General features: G+C 38.9%; 1 protein-coding gene across 1 annotated transcript; it reads left to right on the top strand.

The window, feature by feature from the left end:
• lrrc75a (leucine rich repeat containing 75A) lies at positions 1 to 26,412 on the top strand. Its single transcript, XM_017491380.3, has 4 exons — positions 1 to 1,262; positions 6,432 to 6,560; positions 13,276 to 13,388; positions 24,399 to 26,412. The coding sequence occupies exons 1-4, from the start codon at positions 1,008 to 1,010 to the stop codon at positions 25,252 to 25,254; spliced, it is 1,353 nt and encodes a 450-aa protein (XP_017346869.1). The 5' UTR covers positions 1 to 1,007; the 3' UTR covers positions 25,255 to 26,412.

Consider the following 26,412-nt stretch of genomic DNA (forward strand, 5'->3'; position numbering starts at 1 on the left):
TGGAGGGGGAATGAGGTGGGTGGCTCTCTGCACCATGATCCACTGGTACAGCCTGCATTCGTCTCAGAGAAAGACACAAACCCAATCCGTAAACACTGAAGCATCGGACAGGACCCACCTTATAGAAAAGAAAGCGTTGATGCTACAAACATAACCAGAGATTAAAAACGTCCCGGATATATAGGCTGAGTGCACGTGATGGAAAGAGCTGGGATGACTTTGGCGAGGAGGAAAACAGACACTACCGACGCGAGCACTTCTCTTCCATTCTGACCTCGCTTTACTGGGCTTCGGGGTGCAGACGGACCTGAAGAAACAGATACACCAAATATCTGTCCAGCACATGGGATTGCTTTGCAGAGATAACTGTATAATGGGAGTTTGAGCATTATCGGACTGTTATTTTCCTCTCCCTGTCTACGGCCATGCTCCAGGCATCTTCATCCGATCTGTTCCCTACCTGAGGGACACGAAGGAAATAGCCTTCTAGTCCTCTAGCCTATATTTAGATTGGGGGATATGTCTTGTTTGTCGCATTGACCTTAATTGGATGATGGGTTTATTCATTCAAGGTAGTTCCTAAGGTATTTGAGCTAAGAGTGATTTTGGAGGACCTTGCTGCACCTGAACCGGACGTTTCAGGCATACTGATTTGTTTATTTGTTTGTTTAGTGAGCGGAAGGGAATGAATTGCTGAAGTTTGTCATGCACGCGGATGATGTGGAAAGCGTTGTTCAGAGCTCGCGCGTATTGCCCGTCTTTGAACTTGATGCACATCTCATGCACAGCTTTAGTTCTCTTTGTCTTGAAAGATTCGTGCGTATAGACTAATCGTCAGCACTCTCCGGGACAGGCGTGATGTAAACAAACCAGTGACGCGGCTGTAAACTTGTGTTATTCGACCAAGCTTCCCTAATTACACGCGTTCACGTTCAGATGCTGTGCGAACTTGTCGATAGTGCGGGACGCGAGTGAGTGAATCTGAGTGTGAGTGTCCGGGCTCGGTCATGGGAGCGAAGCAGGCGAAGAGCCCGGATGAAGCGGGCACCAGCCCTCAAAGCGCGCGCTGCAGGAGGACACCGACGCGCGAGCGCAGTAATGACGTGCGCGCCTCGCTCGTGCTGCGCGCTGGGGAGAGACTCTCGCGCGCCGGACCTCCGCCTCCATACCAGCGCCGTGTGGGCATGATCCAGGACATGATGCTCATGGCCAAGCAGGGCAAACACGACGAGGCCACAGAGATCCTCAAAACCCTGCGACAGGTACGGGAGTCGAGTCGGCACAATTAAGTCTTATCACATTCCATGATCAGAATCGTGCTTTAAGTACACTACGTTACACATTACAAAAACATAACAAATACAAGAGCATAGACAACACAGGTACACGTTTGCTATGAAAAGAAGTGAATAGGCTATATAACTATATAACTATTACACTGTAGTAAAAAAAAAAAAAAAAAAAAAGAATTTTGCACAGATAAATACTGCACATAAAATTTATTGCATCTCAAGCACTGAACACAATACTCTCAGGGACTCAGTCATCATGTCTGTGAGGCAGTTAAGTGTTTATAAGACTGACTGCATGTGGCAACAGAGCAAAGTCAGCAGAGGTGAACACTACAGCTGACAGAATTCAACTGCAGAGGAGCTGGTTACAGGACTAAAGGAAAAAGTTGAATATATTAGTATATTAGGTAGTAGAGAATATTTATATTGCACAGAGGAAATGCAAACATTTGAACTGATATCATTTAAATATCTTTATATATATATATATATATATATATATATATATATATATATATATCATACAGTATATAGTCAGTTTGACCCATTTTTTAACTTATAAGGGTGGTGGGGCCAAATTTGATGCTTTTAATGATATTTAATCCGATTTTAACAATTAATGATATTTAAACTAGATATCATGTGTCACAACAAATACTGCAAGTAGAACATCAAACAAATATTCTTTAAATGAATTTTATAAAACAGTAAAGTGCCCACAATGTCTCAGTGTTTGCTTCCTTATTCTAGGGTTAACTTAGTATATTCCATTTCTATGGAAAATTATAGAGCATATTAAATTACATTACTCAAGCAATTTAAATAGACAGCATATTTTAAATGCAATAAAAAATAAAACCCATGACCAACAATAATAAATGAATGAGCCTCCAATTTCAAGCAAGACACATCAATCTGCAAGTTCTGAGGTGCTTCAGAGACAGGAAAATGTACAAAAGAGATTGAAAACCATTGCTAGCTTCTACATGCATACCTGTCTGTTTCCTGGGAGCTTAGATCTTGGGATGCTGGGCTGTGATCAGGTTTTTCTCTGAGAGAAGAGGTACATCTACCATTTGTCTATAAAAACATACAGAATGACTATATAATTGGCTTTTAGTGATATTTGGAGCCAGGGTCTGATTATAATACAATAACAGGACACAAATCCCATCCAGGTTGGGATAAACGGTACAGAAAATGGATGGATGGATGGATAGATGGAACAGGGCACAACAGACTTTTTACTAAACATCAGAGTAGTTTGATTTGACCACACACACTTCATTTAGCATTTTACTCCTCAGGCAGCAAAAAATTAGCTCACGAACTTAAATAGCACTAAATCTAAAATATGTTTTAAAAATTGAAGACACGTTCACATTCCACAGCAGGCTGTTTGTCACTGTAGTAACTGTTTGTTTCGCTAAACATTTTCCCAGCAAGCCTTACTTACTTTATTTATAGAATGTCATCTGAGGAATGTTCCTGTAATCAATTCAGAATACAGAATATGTGCATATGTCACTTAAAATACTGAAACATTAGTGATACTGATTCAACACACAATTACTAAGCACCAGTGAGTGTCAAAGCGTGGTTAACCTTTTATCACTTGTAGAGATTCCCTCTATGAGAAACGTCTCAGCTGAGCTGGAAGTTTTGATTTTTTTTTTTTTAACCGAGTCAGACCTGTCTGTTATTGCCTGAAGTGCTGGATCACCGTCCCAGCAGTTTGAAAATTACAGCTCCAGGTCTCCGGTTTGATCCTGAGCTCTAGTTACTGCCTCTGTGGAATTCAAGTGGGTTTCCTCTATGTTTTCAGTTTTCCTCCTACTGACCAAAACATGCAGTTATGCAAATTGGCTATACTAAATTGCCCCTAGGTGTGAATGTGTGTTTGGTTGGTGCCCTGTGATGTACATGGCAGTAGAGGCAGCCCATTTAGGGTGGATTTTCCTGCTTTTACCCAGCATTGCCTGGATAGGCTCAGGATCCACCATGACCCTGACCAGGTAAAAACCAGCTACTGAAGATGACTGAATGATGAATGAATAATACGGGCACATCAATAAAAAAACTGTAGCAACAAATCCGCAGTTTCATTAATTGTCTTCTTTTTGTCCTAAAAGTATGCAAACCTTTGCACTCGACTGTAGTTCATCTACACTTAGCAAATTCTGTAAATGAATAGCAGTTAAGGAATTCCTTCTAATGTAACACATTGCAACACATTATAAATATTTGGCATTTATTTATATTTGAATTGGTGTCACGTTTCACCTTACCCTTAACCAACAAGCATTCTTCAAAGAGAAGTGGTATAATACACTGAAACCTGAGCCATACTGTAGCTTTTCCTTTGGATGTCTTTAATCAGCAAGGTCAGAATGAGTAGTTATCCGTATAAGACAACGTGAGAGTAGAGAGCATATCAAGCCCAAGCCCTATATCATGGACAGGTCGATTATAGTGTTGGCAAGCATTAAGCCTCCTCTGTAGAAGTCCCACAGGCTCTATGGGGCTTCTGCTACAAGTCCACCTACAGAACAGATGTGTAGTTACTCCCTGCCTGCACTATGCCCTAGTGGATGCATACTTCACCCCCATCACAGCTGTTTTGATAGATGCCCAGTGTCTGGACTTTCCTGCGCTGCTGATGCAAATAGAATAGCTGTGTGATGTATTACTGTGCTTTTACTCTATAGATCTTGCAGTTTATGATGGAGGGATCAGGAAGCGAGTGTAGGAGTAACAGGATTTCCTGTAGGGAGATTGAGGATGGAAAGAAGGCCCTATTGAGGCTTATAACCATCAGTGAGAGCATTGATGTTGAGTGTTTTTATCTGTGCTTTCTGTCTACCACTAAAGGAAGACGCCAGAGTTTTTCATCTTCTCTCTTAGACTCACCGTGGCTTAGTGATTAACATGTTTGCCTTGCACCTCCAGGATTGGGGGTTTGAATTCTGCATGGAGTTGCCAAGTTCTCACTGTGCTTCGGGGGTTTCCTCCAGATACTCTGGTTTCCTCCCCCAGTTTAATGACATGTATTGTAGGCTGATTATCATTACCAAATTGTCTGTAGTGTGTGAATGTGTATGTGATTATACCCTGCGATTGGTTTTCCACAGGGTATCCCCCACCTTGTCCACAGAGTTCCTTGGGATAGGTTCCAGGCTCCCCTGCGAACCTATGTAGGATTAGTGGTATGGAAAATGGATGAGTGCAGTGGACTGGAGTCGCATTCAAGGTGTATTCCTGCCTCATGCTGAGTGTTCCTGAAATAGGTCATGGAGCTATCTCTGAGACAGGCACCGCTGAGCAGGATAAAGTGGTTATTGAGATGAATGATAGGACAAAACTATCAGCTATGATAAGACACTCTTGCCTGTCTCATCCTAAAACCTTTTTGTCAGATTTTAATGGTCTAATCGTGTTGAATTTGAATTATTTATTTTATATATTGTGTTATACTGTACCGAATATGTTATATTTACACATTTTAAACATTTATTGACATAATTCAGCCACTGCCCTTGAACTTCCATTATAACTGTTTCGATTGAACAGATTTCTCTTCTTTTCTTATTTGTCTAACTTCGTTGTGGTCATCTCACATACGACTGGGATGGAAATAGATAAAAATGAAAATGCTGGAGAATTCCTTTAAGCATGATGGTTGATGGGATGGTTGGGATGATAAAGGATCCTAATAATCCTATAGAAAAGGGTGAGCTGTGATCATCAGACCTTCTGTGAAGATCGGGGATCAAGGCCAGGCCCAGACGCTTTTTAAATCTTCCATACGTGTTACTGTAACAGCATGAAGTCATGATTCTCAGTGTGGGATTTCAGTCCATGTGTCACTTCAGTTGCGCAGTTCAGTGTGTATTTCAGTCTGTTAGTCCATATAAATTGAAAGAGCACTTAATGAGAAAGAGAACGAAGGTGAGATGCCTTTGGTTGCTAGGTGCACCCGTTTCCTAAGGAAATGTGATAATGGATGGACCTTTGTTTGAAAAGAAGATGATTAATAATGTAGCTTCATGGATGAGTATTGTGCATTGTTGGTCTGTTTTAATGAGCAAGAAAGAATGTTGGGGGGGGGGTCATTAATGAGGAGAAAACCCTTTTAATTTTCCTCACTGGTTCTTTTAGAATACATCTTCTGTGTCCTTGTGAATGTTTTGTGCATTTATATTTCATGTCACTTGATATTTTTTTAATGCACATTTTTCCTTTTCATTCTCACACCTTTATTTTTCATGTTCTTGATATGTTTATTCTGCTTTTCTTGAACACTAACCCAAGCCACTGAGTGATGTGGTGAGCTGGTTCTTCTACCTGTGTTGTTGCTGTGTAGGTAACAAAGCCCTGGGGTAAAGTAGATTAAATTCACATTTAGGTTTGTTTATTTGCAGAGCTTTATTATTAATTTGTTTGGGTTTTTTCATATAGCGACAGGGAGCTGTCATGCTTTAATACCCATGAAATATGTCACGATTATCCAGGGGGAGAGAAATGCTTGTAATCTTTAGCAGAGTAATTCAGATATAGTCAGTGTTTGCGGCACACAACAAAACCGTTGGATGTATTTCACAAAATCATTAGCTGATGTCAATTAGACTTTCAGGTTTCAGCAGGAAATGCACAAGTGTCTCATTTTCACATTTAAATGGACTTTTACACTGAATAATTCACAATTTTGTCTTCTCAAGCGATGGGTTTGGATAGTCACTTTCTTTTTTTACAGCAAAAAAAAAAGAAATCAAATAAAAATGTATTGTACATGGTCTAATTTATGGAATAATTCTCATTATGGGATTATAATTAATATTAAACCTATTTCCTTCTAGAAATAAATGTTTGATTTAAGTAAAATTATCTGCCAAAAGTACAAGACCATTTTAAGCATCAAATTATTTAAAGGTCTAGACATTGGTTAGATATATTCATAAATGTAATCTTATGCACCAGTTTTCTTTAAAGCAAAATGTACATTGTAATAAATGTAAAATGGCAAAATATATCTTTCTGTGAAAAAGTTTTTAAATAAAGTGAAAGGTTGCTGTTAATCTTGGCTTTGTCTTTTGCTGCGGAAGTCATTAAAAGCTCAGTTTTCCCTCTTTTTTGCTGTAGGATCTGGGAATGGAGTCAACCTCCCTGGATGACGTCCTTTATCGCTACGCCAGCTTTCGGAACCTGGTGGATCCCATTACACACGACCTCATTATCAGTTTGGCCAGATACATTCATTGCCCCAAGACGGTATAGTGCTTTGTTCCTTTAGTGATGCACTGAAATAAAAATTATTGGCTGAAAGAGTACACTTAGGACACACTGGGCTGAAACCTGATACTAAAAGCCAAAAGAAAAAAAAAACTATGCTGAATTTTTATGATTCATTTTCTTTTTGGAGGATGACATAAATTATGCTAATTTATTTTCATTATGTTCATCTATGCTTATAAATGAAACAGTGATTACAGAAATATCTCAGATAAACATTTATTTTAATAGATTTTCAATAGCATTGTCCAGAACTGCAAAAAAAAAAAGAAAGAAAAAAGATTGAATTGAAGTTTTGGTTATCAACCAGTGTTGTCAAGTGTTTAGACTATGCCTGCATTAAGTAGTGCCTGAAAATTGTGGTGGATTGTATGCATGCATAAAATTGTGCAAATAAAACACAGACCTGAAGAATGTTACTGTATAACATTAGCTTCATATTCATTTTAGAGAGATTTATTCTGTAGTGCAAGTATTTCCGGATGTATGTGTTTTGAGTGCCGTCATGTTTTCTTCGTGAGGACTTGCAATGGAAGAGCACTTGCCCTATCATTGGGGGATTACAGTTTTGCATCCCGATAATGTCACAGCCAGTCATGGCCAGGAGCCAGCAGAACAAAATTGGACATGGGTGGGAGAGATGGCATTTTCCCTCACCTGTCAATCATAGCAACATAGCAATCATAGGCTGTGACTCAGGTGGTAGAGCGGGTTGTCCACTAATCGTAGGGTTGACGGTTTGATTCCTGGCCTACATGACTCCACATGCTGAAATGTCCTTGGGCAAGACACTCCCGATGGCAAGCTAGAGCCTTGCATGGCATCTCTGCTTCCACTGGTTTGTGAGTGTGTGTGTGTGAATGAGTGAATAAAAACCAGTTTAAAGCGCTTTGTAGAACCACTAAGGTTAAAAAAGCACTATATAATTGTAGACCATTTACCATTTACCAACATTAGGCATTTGTGGGTGTCTGTGAGCTTGTGTATGTGCAAGAGGGCACTGAGTGTGTTACGCTGCCCTCTGACACAGCACGAGCAGCATTTCGACAAGATGCAGTTGGCTGGGTTCGCAAAGCACATTAGCCTAGGGAAGATTAGCCTAGATAGGGAAGCGCTGGCTAGTAGGAGGGAATTGGCATGTGACCAAATTAGGGAAAAAATGTGGAAAACAAAAAAGAAAAAAAATCTGTGGAAAAATATGCTTTTTAATGGATATAGCATTTACAGAGAGTGTCCCAAAAGTCTCCATATATATATATATAGGGCACTATGTACAGTTTGCCAGCATCACGTCCGTTGTGCCTTCGTCAGTGGATGTTCATGAATGTCCACTTCTCAGTTGGTCTGCAACGCTATCCGGTCATTTTGAATTTGTTAATAGGTTTGGCAACATTATGGTATGGTATGGTATACAAACACAACACAGGTTTATAAAAAAAAAAAAAAAAACTTTGTTAAATATAGGTGTGAAAAAATTATTGGCACCCCTATAAATTCATATGAGAATAATACATTTGAAGTATATTTCCATTGATACTTTAAATTTTTTACTTCACCTGGATGACTAGGAACTGGAAATTGTTCAACTAGGACTTCCTGTTTCACAGGGGTATAAATATGAGGTAACACATATGCCAAATTCCGTTAGTCATTCATAACAATGTGTAAGAACAAGGAATATAGCTGTGGTGTGCAGCAAAATGTTGTTGAGCTTCACAAGATGGGAAGTGTCTATAAGAAGACAGCAAAAGCATTGAAAAAGCCCATTTCCACCATCAGGGCAATAATTAAGATGTTCCAGTCAACTGGAAAGTGTTATGAATCAACCTGGAATTGAACGTGTGTCTATATTGTCTCAATGCACTGTGAAGAGGATGGTTCGAGTGGCCAAAAAATCTCCAAGGATCACAGCTGGAGAATTGCAGAAGTTAGTTTCATCTTGGGGTCAGAAAGTCTCCAAAACTACAAAACTAGGGCTTCAAGAAAAAAGCCTCTAATCTCATTCATAAACAAACTCAAGTGCTTTCAGTTTGTCAGACACTACTGGAAGTTCATATAGAATCGGGTTCTATGGTCAGATAAAACCAAAATAGAGCTTTTTGGTAATGAACAGCAGAGCTGGTTTTGGGGCACACAGAGAGGTAGCCATATGGAAAAGTACCTCATGCCCACGGTTAAATGTGATGGGGGATCTTTAATGTTTTGGGGCTGTTTTTCTGCCAGAGGACCTGGACATTTTGTTAGGATACATGGCATCATGGACTCTATCAAATATCAACAGATATTAAATGAAAACCTGACAAAGGGAGGCAGCACAAAGTATTGACTAAAAGGGTGCCAATAATTGTTGCACACATATTTAATAGAATTTTTTTTATAAACCTGTGTATGTTTGCAATTGTTTGATATCCATGAGCGCAGAGTATTTTTATAATTTTTTCTTTAACAAAAGATCAAAAGGTGAAACAATAAAGACAGTTTTTCACAGCCTTCTTTGCTCATATTTACCAAGGGTGCCAATATTAGTGGCGGGAACTGCTGGGAATTTCTTATTTCTTCTGTTTTTGTGTACATCTCATACTAAATAAAAATTTTAGTTCTTCAAACAAAATATAAAATAAAACAAATGCAACCCGAGTAAACACAGTACAGTTTTTATTTTTTATTGAAGCAAAAAAAGTTAACTGCAGATCAGTCTTTCACTTACTTCTAGGACTAGGACTTACTCCTATGCTTTGGATCATTGTCTTGTTGTATAAATCCAGTTGCACTTGAGTTTCAACTTATGGACTGAAGATCGGACATTCTCCTTTAGGATTTTATGGTAGAGAGCAGAATTCATGTTTGGCTCAATAATTGCAAGTTGCAATTACATAAATTAAGTATGAAAAATTTTAGAAGACATTTTTCCATTTTTCTAAAAAGTGTTAATTTCCAATATGTATGGACACTTTCGGGACACCCTGTACCATGACCTTCCTCGTATTTGGATGCACTTTGTCTACTATTTGTTTCTAATATAGGGGCCGCTGTGGCTCAGGTGGTAGAGCGGGTTGTCCAGTAATCGTAGGGTTGGCAGTTCGATTCCTGGCCCACGTGACTCCACATGCCGAAGTGTCCTTGGGCAAGAAATTGAACCCCAAGTTGCTCCTGATGGCAAGTTAGCGCCTTGCATGGCAGCTCTGCTACCGTTGGTGTGTGTGTGTGTGTGAATGAGACACGGTGTAAAGCGCTTTATATAAAAGTGCTATGTAAGTGCAGAGCATTTAATATTGAAAAATGATTGACACATGTAGTCTTGACAACTACTAGCCATTACTAGCCACTGAGCCACCTTTGAGCAAGACCCTTAACCCTCAAATGTAAGTTGTATAAATTAAAGAAATGTTAGTCGCTCTGGATAAGGGCGTCTGCCAAATGCCATAAATGTAAATGTAAATCAGCTCAATCCATGTACAACTAGATCACTTATGAGGGCTCTGGACAGGTTGCTGGTCCTGCTTGAACACCACAGTAATGAACAATGCAGGAGATAGAAAGCATACTCTACACAAGTGCATCTTTTTAATTCCATCTCTAATTCTCAGTATGAAATGATTTGTAAAGTGTTGTTGATTTTACTCTTAAAAATGGAAACAACAGTCTAACAACAGTGTAATTACTCTTTCTTCTTAGATTAAATATAGTCATATATAGGTGCATCTACGTAGTCAATTGATCCTTTTCTTGTTCTGTCTGTCTGAAGGATGGAGATGTTTGTTTTTAATGCTCTGCTGGGGAGAAGCAGGAAATGAGTGTACTTATGACAAAAAGCTTTGATATTGAATATCAGGACAATCAAAGGCATATCATTTTTTTTCATATCAAACCACAAATATGATCTTATCTATGTGCATGAACACACACAACAAATATCCTTATTTGTCTGTATGGTCTAGGTTTTAATGATGTGTCTGTCATGGTGAGCCATATGAGATACAGTAAATTGACTATTTTCCAATCATACCAGATTTCAGAAGCATTAGTGAATGTTGCTAACAGCAGTAAAGAGGAAAGCTATTTCAGTCGCAAACATATTGACAGGTAGAGGGGGGGATTATGAGCCGGGCAGTGTGATTGACAGCACTAGTGTTCTGCTCATGGATGAGTCACATTGTGAAGATGAGTTCGTTTACACTAGCAGACTTCTGCTAATGCTGCTGCACTTAATGGAGCAAATTAAACCTAACAGCATGGAACAAATCGCCAGCTCAGCTCTGGGGCAAAGCCTCTCTAACAGCTGATTTCTAATAAAACAACAGTTCTTCAGCACAAACACAAACAATAACAATATTACTGCAATAGGACTTCTAAGATAAGACTGCTCAAGAGCCAAGACTGCAGAAGATCTTCCATAATGTATAGTACAGTATGGAAGCGAGAGGCATTGAGCCAAATGTTGGTTCTGTATTATTAAAATGGAATTTCCTCCTGTTTTAGGGGTGCCTGGGATCAGCATTGAATTTGTCTGTGATGTCACTCCACAGTAGTGGGTTATGGCTCATATGAAAGTAGACACTCAGGGATTTAAGAATTTGTAGTTTTTCATAAGTTTCTCTTTTTGTACCTAGCCTGCTAGATTTAAATGTTATCATTTTATCGTGGTAGTTGCATACATTGTGATACTCTGCACAAAGAAACCCAACAGTGTTCTGACTAATCTTATAACAGACTTGTGGTGATAAATAATTCATTTGTTTATACTGGTCGAAAGTTGATTTCCATTGTGTCGGTGGAATGGAACGCCAGTATACTGTATCTAATTGGTGTTCGTAGCTATTGTAAAATCCTCAATATACGCATACCTGTGACCAAAACACAATAATTGAATTCTGTATTAATGCACCAGCTTTTAAAGCAATAAAACAATGACACTTAAGCTATAATTCTATCCACAGTATGCTTTAATCTTTGCCTGTTATGTTTGCTTAGCAACCAAAGCTTACTGATAACAGACTAAATTATGTAGCATGAGAATTGTTTATTGTGAATATTATTAATACATTTCATTATTTATTGAACACTGGATTTCATCATATTGTTTTTGTCAAAACAAAAAAACAATACGTTTGTGTTACAGTGACTACAGTGTCATGCATAAGACCAATCTTATCCATGATAAAATCACTGTAACACACACCCTTAATTCTAACACATTAGTTTACTCTGAGATTAAAGTGCACAGTGTCAGATTTAAGATGATGCTATGTACATCCATGTCGAGTGAACCATTCAGAAATGATATCCTTTTAATTTGTAGTACTTATTGTAATGGAATAAACCTACTAAGTTACCTTGCTTCTGGTGATGTTATACAGTTAGTTATATTAATTGTAATGGATACGACAATTTCAGTGAAGAATGTTAATTCAATCAACTACTTTTTTTCTCTTCAAAAAGTTTCTGAGCTGGCATTTGATGTGTGAATATTTCCCACTAGTTTCAACCCAATTTTACCTCAGGCACAACATTGACCCTCCAGTACTATTATAGGGGAAAATCCTATGTACCGTAGTTTTAATAAAGATGTATTAATATAGCACGGTGGCTTAGTGGTTAGCACGTTCTCCTCACACCTCCAGGGTCGGGGTTCGATTCCCACCGTGGCCCTGTGTGTGCGGAGTTTGCATGTTCTCCCCTGTGGATGTTCGCTGTGGGGGTTTCCTCCAGGTGTACCGGTTTCCTCCCCACTAAGATTCAGTCCAAAGACATGCATGGTAGGCTGATTAGCATGTCCAAAGTGTCCGTAGTGTATGAATGGTTGTGTGTATGTGATTGTGCCCTGCGATGCCCTGCATCATGCCCGATGCTCCCTGGGATAGGCTCGAGGTTTCCCCGTGACCCTGAAAAAGGATTAAGCGGTATATAAGATGTATGGATGGATAATTTTTAATAGTGAAAAAAAGAAAGTTTCCTATAGCACCTTTGCTATTGTTTATTGGTTTGCCATCTAGGACAGCTCGAAAGGTTATTTAGTTGAAATTTAGTGTTAGTTTCAGATGATAGAACATTCTACTATCCCAGTATCCCTTAAGCAGTCCATTCAGGATTTAGCAGTGTTTTTGTGATTGTTGCAAATATTTTTTCAAAATTTGTGTTGCAGTTTTAAGAAATTGCAATTTCACAAAATTGTCGTTCACAGTGATGTTTGTTGGTAAATGAGACTTTTTAGCTGTATTCATGTTCAATGCACGTGAATCAAAGAGGGCTTTGGCTATATGCGCATTGTGACGACATCATTTGACGTTTCTTGGCCCAAATCTGCGGAAAATCTGCTGTGATTTAGAAACATTGTAAGCTCCTCCGATTATTGCAGTATTTGCTTGATTTTGCATTAATTTCTGAATTAATCTCACAAAATCGCTAAATCCTGGAGAGACTGCTTAAGGAAGCTTTTTTGTAAGAGACTATGCTGTACTGATGAGTAAGAAATATAGAGAGCTGCAAAGAAACTCATAAAACACATCACACACAGATGGAGCCACCATTGCTTGGGTGAGATAAACTAATGGCAAAAACAGAATTAAGAAATCTTTATTTTTTGCCAGAGAAATTAGATTTTCCCACCATCACTGTAGTTCACATGAAGCTATTCTGTCTATTACATGACTGACTCTTTCTGTTTCTCTGCTTCCTACATTCTTTGCCTGTTCAGGAGGGCGATTCTCTGGGGGCGATGGAGAAGGTGTGCCGTCAGCTGACCTACCACTTGAGTCCACACTCGCAGTGGAGACGCCAGGGCCTGCTGAAGAGGAAACCTCAGGCGTGGTAAGCACACAGAGCACATGGGCTGAGGAACCAGGAGGTGAGGGGTTGACCTGTGGAAGCGGGAATTGTACAGTATCTGACACATCACTTAGCTTAATGGCACAACCGGCTTCTGTTTTTACTCTGCTCCTGGGCCATCTCTCTCTCTCTCTCTCTCTCTCTCTCTCTCTCTCTCTCTCTCACTCCCCCTCTCTCTTTGTATGATGTATTCTGTCTCTCCATTAGGTTTCCAGTCAACATATCCTCTTCTACCAACAGCATTTGGTCAAGGCCTGCTGCTCTCTTTTTATTGCATTTCAATTTTAATTCAAGCACAGATGATTGAAAGGATTGGCCTATCTCCAAATCCACCCATTAGAGCCAAATGCAAGTCCTTATTCATTAGCTGAATTATGAAAATAAAACATTCTCTGCTTCCTCATAACAGGCAACTGCAGTCATCACTGTGCCAGCTGTTTCTTTAACCACTGATTTGTCAGCACTGTGAGAGTAAACAAATTAAAAACCACAGCAATAAATTAAATCTCAACTGAAACTGGTCTTCAGGCCCCAAACTACTGCACATATCAGAATTCATTCAATTTGTTGGTTTTAAAACTAGTTTACTGGTTCATGAGTGTTTGCCCTTTGGTCGGGAAATAACGATTTCAAATCCCAGTGATGCTGAGGATAGCTATCCTCTCTCCTTCGTCTATCAGAGCCTTTAGGTCCTGATAAGTTTCATGAGCATCACTACATCGAATAACGTAGTGATCCACAACAGCTCTCAAGTGAACTCTCTCAGCTGGGTTATCATGTTATGATATGGGATGAACTAGCTATATTAATATAAATGATTTGTTAATCACTGAGAATGTACTTTGTATGCATTATACAGTTTACATTTAAGTAGAGTAATAAGTTGCTAGTGTAGTTGTAGTAGATTCAAAGTATTCTTTATAGTAAATTAAAAAAGAAAAAACAAGTTGGAAGTGTACTTTAATCCAAAACAAGTTTCGAAGTAGCACATGGATAGTATATAAAATAGTAAAAGTTAGTTTCAGTATATAATGCTACTTAACGAACTTACTATATTTTTTGCAAGCGTCCTGAAAAAGATCAGGAGTATTTACTCACTTTTTTTGGGGTTGAAAAGACACAAATGTCAGGTTGATGCTTAAAGATATAAAAAAGGATGAAAGGAGGTGTGCAGCATTCTTCATGCTATTGTACCTGCACTCAGGTCAGCACTGCTCTCAGGTTCCTGCTTTTCCCCAGCTGCTCAGGACTGAGTCTGAGTGTGTGTATGTGGGAAATTCTGCTTGCTGTTTATAGCCTGTGTTTGTTGGGGACTCTGGGGAGTCACTGCAGCTCTGACCTCTGTGCCGAATTCATTTGAGCACTGACCTGCTGCTCTGTCTCTCTGGACTGAGGAATGAAGAGATAAAAGCCTCAAAGCTACCTGGAGTTTCATTAATGTCTGCTGTCATCTCCATTCGGCTAAAATCCTAGAGCACGTGTTCATGCTGAACCTATTAGGAACATGCTATTTTCACCCTTTTTCAAATGTGTTTGCATTTAATCTTTGTTATGCGCCTTGATGTGGGCACAGTGGCTGGGATTTTTCTCATTTTTGGTCATAATCTCTTACAGTTGCAGGGGTGACTGTGTGATGAGGTCTCAGAGCTACAGTGCTGTGAAAAAGCATTTGCCCCTATCCTGATTTCTTCTGTTCGTGTGTACATCTCATACTAAATTGTTAAGATAAAACAAATGCAACCTGAGTAAACCCAAAATACAGTTTTTAAATGATAATATTATTTATTGAAATAAAAAAGTTATCCAATACCAGCTGGGCCTGTGTGAAAATTTATTTTTCCCCGTAGTTACTAATCCCCCAAATAGAACTTTTTCAACAGCATGAAATTGGTTAAAAGGTCTTAGCCAGTAACACACTATGTCAAAATTGAATGAAAATCCACAAATGATGAGGAAGAAGGTGATTGAAATACATCAGTCTGGGAAGGGTTACAAAGCTATTTCAAAGGCTCTGGGACTCCTAAAGACCACAGTGAGAGCCGTTATCTCCAAATAGAAAAACTCAGCACAGTAGTGAACCTTCCCAGAAGTGGCCGACCATCCAAAATTCCCCCAAGAGCACCGCAATGACTCATCCAGGAAGTCACAAAAGACCCAAGTGTCACGAGTTCCCCTTTAAGCAGCGCGCTATGGAGCATGTGAGCGCGCGTGCACGAGCAGGTGGGCGAGCACCTGCTTTTCTCTTGTTGACAATCGTGACATTTCAACACGTGCATTTGTTTATGGTTCTGTTATGTCTCCTCCCCGTTCTGTCATTGGTTGTTGTTTCATGTGTGTCTGAATCGCCCTCAGCCGTCAGCCATTACAACGCCGATTATGTCCGCATATATACCGCGCGCCTCCCAGCACACAACGCGGAATATTGAGTTAGATATTAGATTAGATTAGAATAGATTGTATTGTAGTTCATAGTCATTGTCCTTGTCATAGTTTAGATCCTTGTTAGAGTTAATCATTAGATTTAGTTCACGCTGGGTTATCCGCTCCCAGTTCCCTGTCATAGTTCATGTTTCTCGTTTGGTTTATCGACCCTGTATCCCGTGACCACTACCTTGATTCCTGCTTTGCCTAGTGTATGACTGATTGCCGATCGCTTGACCTTTTGCCTGTTTTTGGATTACGTTTTGGATCACGTTTTGGATTTGTCTGACTGTCTCTCTCTTAAATAAAACTCTTATCCTGCGCTTGCATCCGTCTGAACTTCCTCACGTCACGATACGTGACACCAAGGACAACATCAAAGGAACTACAAGCCTCTCTTGCATCAATAAAGGTCACTGTTCATGACTCCACTATCAGAAAGACACTGGGCAAAAATGGCATCCGTATAAGTGAAAACCACTGCTAACTCAGAAGAACATTAAGGCTTACTTGAATTTTGCCAAAAAACACCTTGATGAGCCTCAAACCTTTTGGGAGAATGTTCTGTGGACTGATGAGTCGAAAGTGGAACTGTCTGAAAGACGGGTCCCGTTACATCTGGCGTAAACCAAACATGGAATTCCACAAAAAGAACATCATGCGTGTGGTCAAGCATGGTGGTGGAAGTGTGATGGTGTGGGGATGCTTTACTGATTCAGGGCCTGGACAGCTCGCAGTAATTGAGGGAAACATGAATTCTGCTTTCTACCAGAAAATCCTAAAGGAGAATGTCCAGTCTTCAGTCCGTAAGTTAAAACTCAAGTGCAACTGTATTATACAGCAAGACAATGATCCAAAGCATAGGAGTAAATGCTAGTCCTATAAGTAAACGAAAAACTTCTCTCCAGCTATCTCCAGCTATGTGGCAGAACCAGATTTTAAGTTTAAGGGGGTAATTAGTTTTTCACATTGGTGATAGGTGTTAGATAACTTTTTTTCCTTAAAAAAAAAAAAAAAGAAAGAAAAACTGTATTGTGTGTTTACTCAGGTTGCCTTTGTTTTATGTTGTATTTTGCTTGAAGATCTAAAACTATTTTGTATGAAATATTCACAAAACAGAAGCAAATACTTTTTCACAGCACTGTGCAAGTTTTATTTAATTGGTTTATTTATATGATTTTGGATCTTTATCCAATTTTTACCCCAATTCCCACCCACTCTCAGCTATCTGTCACCTATCACATAATAGCTAACATCCAAGGAGGGTAACAAGGAGGGTGAAGATTTGAATTCATGATCAAAGAGTTTCCCAATCAAAAAATAAGAGTCTCACATGAGTAAGTAAAGTTAGCAGCATGAGATGAGAAAGAGAACTTCAACAAGGTTGCATGCATTATTAGCTGACAGGATTTGAGAGATCTCCAGGGATATCAAAAGTCTTGGTGAGTCTTTGTCAAGAGCAGTTTGGGTTTCTGAGGAATAATAAATGAGGATAGTGTTATCAATGCATTTGGCAGGATAGCTTCCATATCTAGCAAAACTTCTTTAACTCTTACAAACACCAGATACTTTTTATATTACAGTAAAAATTCTGATTAGTTATTAAACTTGCTCCAACAGCTATGACTCACTCACTCACTGTCCCTTCTGCCAGTATTTAATTAAAAGGGGACATTAGCATGAGCTAATGATCCACTCCAAGGCAGGGCTGGTCTTCCTACCACTTCATGGAAACATGACTCTTGCCTCCTACCAGGGTTAAGAACATGATGCAGAGATAAACCCATTTTCAATGTCTCATGAGGGATAATGAGAGACATTAAGCTGTGTTATGAGAGCTGTGAAGGCTACACTGCGCATGGGTAATGATTCCTAACATCTGTTTTGATTTTATCTGTCTGCACTTGTAGAAGAGTTAGTAATGTTCACTGATCATAGTTATTGTCCATGTCCTTTTATTTCTGGAATTTCATAAGCAGGTTTTACATAATATGAAAATTCTGTATGTTGAGTGAACTGAAATGTCAGGGCAGAAGAAAACTATAGAAGTTTGATTCTTTAGTGTTAAATACATGATTATAATAAAATAAACGTGAACTGTATATATTGCGGTTCCAAAGTGATTTATCCATTGTATAGTAACAGACTAAGTACTGGCACAACTGAAGGAAAATTGCAGCAGCTGATGTGTGCAGGCAGTGCAGAGTGTTTTGGATGGACTGAATTGTGTGAGACATGGCAGCTGTCTGGTCTGTCTGCACTGCTGTCTGTAGTTCATAATAACTCCAAACAACCAGCATTATGCTGTCAACGGATGATGAGGAGTTATTTTAGTGTCTGCAGACAAGACATTTGGTTTTTTCTGGGTGAAATTTTCCAGTTTAGTCCTGCTTGAGAATAGTCATTTTTGATAAACTCATTCGTCATAACCTGCTCCTGTGCATCATGCACATTACTGCTATAATCTAGGTCTATAGAGGTTCGAGGAGGTGCATCTGGCTCTTTTCCTTTGGAAATGATCACATCATTTCTCAGGCATGTCTTTTTTCTTCTCCTCTCATCCAACATTCCCTCATTCTCTCCACCTCAGTACATATCTTCTTTTTTCATTCTTTCATCAAACCTAATGCTCCTTCTTCTATGTTTCTATCCATGCCCATCTTTCCCATACGCTTGGCTCCATAAATTTTTTAAAGGCCACAATCTACTTTGATCTAATCCTTTTTTTATATATATAATATCTGTCTCTGTGTTCTATTTCTCCTCCTATGCTCCTCATTTCAGTCATTGTACTCTATGTAGGAGCAGCACTGGGGTCAGAGTATGATATGCAAATGAACTTTATGCATTAGTATTCATTCCTGGCCTCCTGTGTGTTGCTTTCTCACTCTTTCTCTCCCACGCTGATTCTGGCAGCACTGTCCATCCATTTCAAACCAAGACATAATCAGACTTTCTGTTTGTCGTTTATGCCCTTTTGCTGCTAGTGTATTTAACATAATCATTGCTTCAGTGCATTAGCAGTGGACAATCTGCATATTACAATCCGAAGTGCCTCAACACGCACACACACATACAAATAAATAAATAAAGCAATTTCATAATTATTGTAGGCGCTAAGCAGTCTAAACAGAATTACACAACCTATTTTGCACTGCAATTGTTCTTATACAAAAGTGCTATTAAGCTCTTGAATCTGATTGGTCAGAAGCAGTTGATTACTTTTTCTATAACAGCAGCACTGACAATAGTGGTGGCTATAAGGTAAATCAAAGGTTTATATTATTCTAATTTGTAATTGTTTCTATAGTAACAGCTCATTCACAGGGACTTGTATGGTGAACACTTTGAGTAATCCAAGCTGAATTTTTTTTTATTTTGTTTTATCAACTGCAAGAGAGAAAAAAAAAGGTGCTGGTGAGAAAATGGCTGTTTATAGCTGCTATGACATACACCAATCAGCTATAACATTAAAACCACTGACAGGTGAAGTGAAGAACATCTCGTTACAATGGCACCTTTCAAGATATATTAGGCAACAAGTGAACAGTCAGTTCTAAAAGATGAGGTGTTGGAAGAAGGAAAAATGTATAAGGATTTGAGTAACTTTGACAAGGTCCAAATTGTGATGGCTAGATGACTGGGTCAGAGCGTCTCCAAAACGGCAAGTCTTGTGGAGTGTTCCCGGTATCCAGTGGTTAGTGCCTACCAAAGGGGTCCAAGGAAGGACAACTGGTAAACCAGTGACAAGGTCGCCCAAGCCTCATTGATGTGCATGAGGAGCGAAGGCTAGTCCATCTGGTCCAATCCCACAGAATAGCTAATGTACCACAAATTGCTGAAAAAGTTCATGCTGGCTATGATAGAAAGGTGTCAAAACACCCAATGCAAATTGCCGTGGCATAAGAGGAATAGAACATTTCAGATGTGCTGTTTAAGTAAAATTCTCAATGTTAGGTTACAGTAGTAGTAACAGTAACTCTGCTTTGTACCTGGCCACATCACACCATTAATTATTTTGTTTTGTTTCTCACATAAGTTACATAAGATTCTTTTTCCCAACCATGTCTATAATTAAGCCCTATAATTAAGATTACAGAGTGAGACTGGCATAGTGGGAGGCCTTCTGAAATATAGTGAGGGCAACAGGTAATATTGGTGTCCAGGGTTTGATCCTGAGCTCGATTTACTGAATGTGATATGTTTTTCCCATGCCTGTGTAGGCATCCTCCGGTGCTCTGATTTCTTCCAGTCTCCCACACACATGCTGGTATGAATGTATGTGTGATGCCCATTGATGGACTGGCATCTAGGGCATATTCCTGCCTTGCACATAGTGTTCCTGGGACAGGCCCTGTATCAGCTGTGATGCTGACCAGAATAAAGGATTTGAAGTCCATAAAGAGTCACTAAATTGTTCTGCAAGCTAGATCTCTAAAATATCATTGTGTCTCCTGCACCCACTTACCTACCTGCTGCCACTACAAACATCTCTTTTTTTCAATGGCACGCAGGCAAGCAGGGCTGTTTACTCAAGACCCATCGTCACACCTTTATTGATTAGCAGATTGTGAAAGAGGAGTGTTGTCTCAACCCAGGCTTTCATGCTGTGCACATAATGGGAAACACTGCTATCACCACCTGTGCATTTTCCTCACACAGGAAGGAGGAAGCGTTCACTGTGTAGGTCTCCAGGCATGCTGCCTGGGGGATAATCACGTTTAAGAGACATGAAATACACTGGAAGTGAAGGCCAGTGCTGGATAGATAGTAGCAGAATAAGCAGCTGATTAAGCGAGTCCTTTTTGTCTTCCTGACCTTGAATATCAGGTCTCTGATATGCACACAGCAGGTATTGTCTTGCATTTTATTTTAAGAATTGTTTAGTCATACCTGACTTTGTGCTACACTAAGCCTACAGTAAAACCCCGGCTTTATGATACTGACCTTTCTTTATATGTTTTCATAAAACAAAGAAAATATATGACAGTACTGTATATTACTGTCTAATAAATTGGATTGTATAATTTGTTGACCATATATTGTAAATATAGTTTACAATATATAGATAATTGCCACTTTTCATTTATAGAAGGCTGCATGGATTGATAGTGACAGTTCATGTATGTCACATATGTTGTGTTTATATGGATAGATGTACTGAGTGTAAATGATGATGTATAAAAGATGTATTATAGGCTATATTTTTTCTTTATATCTATATTTGAGGACAGTTGATGAGATGCACATGGCACAGGTTCAGTTTCAGTGTAGCACTGCTGGTACTGAAATTCACTTTAGCTCGCAATACAACAGTAGTATCCAGAGTAAATGCTATACCTCACTCCACATACAATATTTTGAAAAAGCATTAAAGAGTTTAAATTTGTTAGCATTTGGTCTGTTTAAGCTGACCGTAGTAAGCTACAGTATGTGGATGCGTGCAATATATAAAGTTCTGTAGTCTTTAATTTCTTTCACAAAACACTTTGAAATAAAAAATACAGCAACATAGAATTAGCTGTCAGTAGCATATATATATATATATATATATATATATATATATATATATATATATATATATATATATATAAATATATCCATCCATCCATCTTCTATACCGCTTATCCTTCCTTCAGGGTCAGGGGGAACCTGGAGCCTATCCCAGGGAGCATCGGGCACAAGGCAAGGTACACCCTGGACAGGGTGCCAGTCCATCGCAGGGCACAATCACATTCACACTCACACACCCATTCATACACTATGGACACTTTGAACATGCCAATCAGCCTACCATGCATGTCTTTGGACTGGGGGAGGAAACCGGAAATGGGAGAACATGCAAACTCCAAACACACACACACACATATATATATATATATATATATATATATATATATATATATATATATATATATATATATATATATATATATATATATAGTTTGTTTGTTTGTTTGTTTAGTCCCTTAACTGCTTAGTAATAAAGAAACTTAGGGGTGTAAGGAAACTAATTTTCTTCCATCATTACTATAGTTATAATTTTCTAAACTAATTAGTTTTTAACTAAAGTTGTTCACCATATAGCTAGAGAAGTATGAGTTTGATATATTCTGTAGCTAAAATGTAGGCATATTACAGTGTACTTAATAATATATTTAAATTACATTAGGCAAAATGTACATACTGATAGACATATATTTGTAAACAAATAGACATATATTTGTAAACATGTTGCAAAGTAATTTCCAATATATCACAATATACAGTATTTCTGTTCTGTAAGGTGATGAGGTAATGTGATAAAGACTAAACTAGCAGCTCACCTGTAATCTTATGAGTGTCAGGTTTCATGAGTGACATTTACTTGTCAGCACTTTTATAAGTCTTTGCAGTAGAGACTTGGGAAAAAGGAGGGTGGATGGGTTTTTTTGAAGGGGTTTTATAGAAAAGAAACAAAGGTCAGCTTGACATCAGCGAGACAGAAATTTGCTTCCAGTTTTTAGCTATTTTGCTGGTTCAGTGACAGAGCTAGATGATTTGTAGGGATGAATTTTCAGAGGGATGGAAAACTTTTATTACATCATCCATGTTGAACCATGAGACTGATTATGGCTCTTCTTCAGCCTCTTATGGTGAGCAGTATACTTTATGTGTAAAGTGCTCATTTACTGTTGAGTTTTTCTTGCTGAAAATTAACTACTGAACTGGTTGTGATTAATCCAGGCTAAATCATCTTTTGAAAATGTCAAATGAAATGTTAAACTGCTGACGTATTGAGTCCCTGTTTGTTAGTGGTTACAAAGTTGAATTATATTTGTAGTTCTTTACAGACAAAGTGTAAGCATTTATTACAGCATATTAACTTTACAAATCCATTTAATACTTTAAGTTTACTCAAAAAACCGAAACCTCTTTTTTACAACAGCGTAGATTCAGAATCCAGCAGCATTTTTTAGAGCTTGAGTCATAATTAAAATCAGCTCTTCTCCACCCTTCATGACTACAGCGACTGTTTATTGTGTTCACTGGTGCCAAAAGGATTATTAAATTTAATTCTGGTTTTCCTTTGTATGGTAATTAATGGTGCAAGAGTTGTCTCTCTCCTCTTTGTCTTACTATGTCTGAGCTTGTTTACTGGAATGTCAGTGCTCTTAGTTTTGTTTATTTTTAGCTCTCAAACTGTGCAGCAAGTGCCGTGCTTCATATGCTGGCTTCGTTTTAACACTTTGTCTGCAGATAAACATCTGCGGGACTTGCTGTTGGTATCCAGAAGCTTAATATAGCTCTTTAGTCAATTCGTGTATCCACAGAGCTTTGTTTTATCAGAAGAAACACACAGCAGACATCAATATAGTAACATTCTGGTGTAGTTTGGTTAAAATTAGTTTGGTTAAATCGTCTTTATCCACTCCCCCATGATATTTTATTCCTGGAGAAAAATCTATTCTTTTCCAGTCTACACAACTCCATTAGCACCATTAATAAAATAAATATACAAACTAAAAAATAATAAGTTAATGGGGATCATAACCATATGGGGACGCTATATAGTTTAATTTGAACACTACATTTTTATAACTGCTTTATCCTGGTCACCGTCATATTTTTGGATCCTATCCCTGAAACAATAGGCACAAGGCAGATGGACTAGCATCTCCCTGGACAAGATCCCAGTTCATCTTGGGATAACACTTTCTGCCCAGAGTCAAGTAGTAATCTTCTGTCAGATACAAGCAAAATAATATTTAGATGAAGATGAAGATGAAAATATTCATGATGCCATCAATTCTTCACAATAACCCCTGCACCATAACCACAAAAGTCATTAAGGTTCCGTATATCAGGTCCCCTTTTTCATCAAACATGCTGATGGTGTTCAAAGCCATAAAATTGAAATGGTTCCAGTTATAGTTCCAATGATGCTTGGTGAGGTTCAGCCAGTGTTTTTTTTATGTGACGCTCCAAAAAATGGCTTTTTTTCATACAACCTTTCCAAACAGCTTATTATTGTTGAGGTGGCATCTAGATGATTTTTGAACCTGACAAAATCAAGAAAAAACAACATCTGAGCAATTCTCATTTTTAGGATTTTCTTTGCCTCATTCACTGATCTCCATACTGTGGGACTATTCATTTCAACATTTTATTATGGTCTTGATTGCACTTAAATGTATTTTAACTGCCTATGTATATTAATAAGCAAGCTTGTGCAGGTCAACAACTTTGAAAAGGTAATACAATCATTTTTGGTCCAATAATTCTGGTGTTTGGCCTGATTTTACCAGCTAGACAGTGTTCACATCTAATGTCAACATAGCACTGTTGTGCTTGGGGCAACACAGTTAAATCAGCTAATGGAAGGTTTGGTACTTAACTACTTAACTTAAGGGATGATTCAGATATGCCAAAAAAAGAGCTCCAGGTCTGGACATGACATACATAAGTACCTTATAGTAGCATTATATTTACTATATCTGTTTCAAGAATGTTAAAATGACATCCAAGTCTCTTTTTTGTTTAAATATGCATGTCTAGTGTTTGACTCTTGACTCTCTGTCCTCTTCTCAGCCTGAAAGCCATCCTTTCTAATCCACCAGCCAATGGAACGTTAGACCTCTCCGGCTTTCCTCTGGCAGTGAAGGATATGGAGCGACTGTGCTCACATTTACAGCGGCATGCATCTCGTGTTTCCAACCTTGAGCTGGGATTCACAGAGCTCACAGACGAAGCTTTTCTTCTGCTCCTGCCCACGCTGGCCTCACTGCCTCGGCTTGAGACACTGATACTCAACGGCAACAGGCTGACACGAGCCGTGCTGAAGGAGCTGACGGACACACTGAAGGAACCCGATCGCTTTCCTAGCATCACATGGATAGACCTTGGAAACAACGTGGATATCTTCTCGCTGCCACAGTCATTCCTGCTGAGCCTGCGTAAGCGCTCCCCCAAGCAGGGCAACCTGCCTACCATCCTGGAATTCGGAGAGAGCCAGGCAAGTGAGCCCGACGCCCGTCCAGATGAGGATGACACAGACAACACTGACGATACAAACAAGACGCTGAGCCTGGGCGAGCTCAGGTCCGAGGTAGACTGTGAGATGGACGGGGAGATGGAGATTGAAGAGATGATGGAGGAGCTGCTTGAATTTGATAGGGAGGTTAGAGGTCCAGATGATGAGGACAGTGTGTGGACCATGGAGGAGCTAAGGGCTGCAAGAAGGCCATATGAAAGACAAAATAGTATGAAAAAACCAATTAAGGCTGAAGGTGAGGAGGACACACATAGCCGGAGCTCACAGCTGTCGTGTTCTAGTCAGTCCCAGGACTCTTCTACAGCTTTCGGGGATGTGAGAGAGGACACTGGTGTGGATCAGGTGCCTTGTGTGGCGTCTATGGCTCAGGTGGTAGAGAGGGTTGTCCACTAATTGTAGGGTTGGTGCCTCAATTCATTTCTCCACATGCCAAAGTGTCCTTGGGCAGGAAACTGAACCCCAAGTTACATTGGTGTGTGAGGGTGTGAGTGTGAATGGGTGAAATAGAAGTGTAAAGCGCTTTGTAGAACTGCTAAGGTTAAAAAGTGCTATATAAGTGCAGACCATTTGTTCTTTGGGCAACCAGACCTGAGCTCAATTTAGAAATAGTAGCCTTTAAACCGCATTATACTGTTTACAGGTCACACTAGTAAAAGATTGAATGTTGACTCAATTAAAAGAAACGGACTGTGTGGTTATATCATGAATAAAATTAAAACCTATACCACTTATGAGGTATAAGAATCATATAGAGGTAAGATAAAGGTAAGATACCCTTTGCAGTTTATATGCTTCTCTTTCAGGTAATACCACTTGTTTATATGGTCCTAACAACAAACTTTTACCTATGTGCCTGTTTGACCCTGTTAAAGAGGAGTGTGTACAGATGTGTGATGGTCTGACTGAAACTGGGTGCGCATGCTTTTCCAGTGCACACAGGGATTGAGATATGGAGATAAATTAACCAGCCCGACTTTATTAGTCTAGCTTGGACATATCCTTCTCCGTCTATGCATCTGCTTCTACATCCCAAGCAAGAAAACCTGTTTGCATGTCCCCAGTGTCAGAACAACCTGTACTTCTGAAGAAAAGCAAGAGGAAACCAAATATTTCAAGGATGCCCTCAGTTCAACTATAGAAAATCGTTGTGCTTTATGATGGACTTGCACCAAAGACTGAACAAAATAACATAAAAATAAACATAAATGTCCCGATTATAGTATATTGAAAATAATCAAACAGTACAGTATATTGAAAAGAATCAAAGCTTTGCTTTTCCTTTTATACAGACATTCTAACCTGCTATATAATTGCGATTTATTTGGTATATTTTCAATATAATTACCCAACCATTGTATTATAGATTATTTGTTTGAAATATTAATTTACCAGTTATGACACATTTAAATCTTATATTTATTCACAGAGTATTTCTTCACCAGCGCATACTCATGTACCAGTTAGTCCAATCTTCAGTATATTCAGGTCTTACTCTGTTATTCTGCTCTTGTACAGAATTTCTGTAATAAATATCTTATTTTGTAAGGACCA

Source organism: Ictalurus punctatus, chromosome 17, assembly GCF_001660625.3.
Source record: "Ictalurus punctatus breed USDA103 chromosome 17, Coco_2.0, whole genome shotgun sequence".
In the NCBI taxonomy this organism is placed as follows: Eukaryota; Metazoa; Chordata; class Actinopteri; order Siluriformes; family Ictaluridae; genus Ictalurus; species Ictalurus punctatus.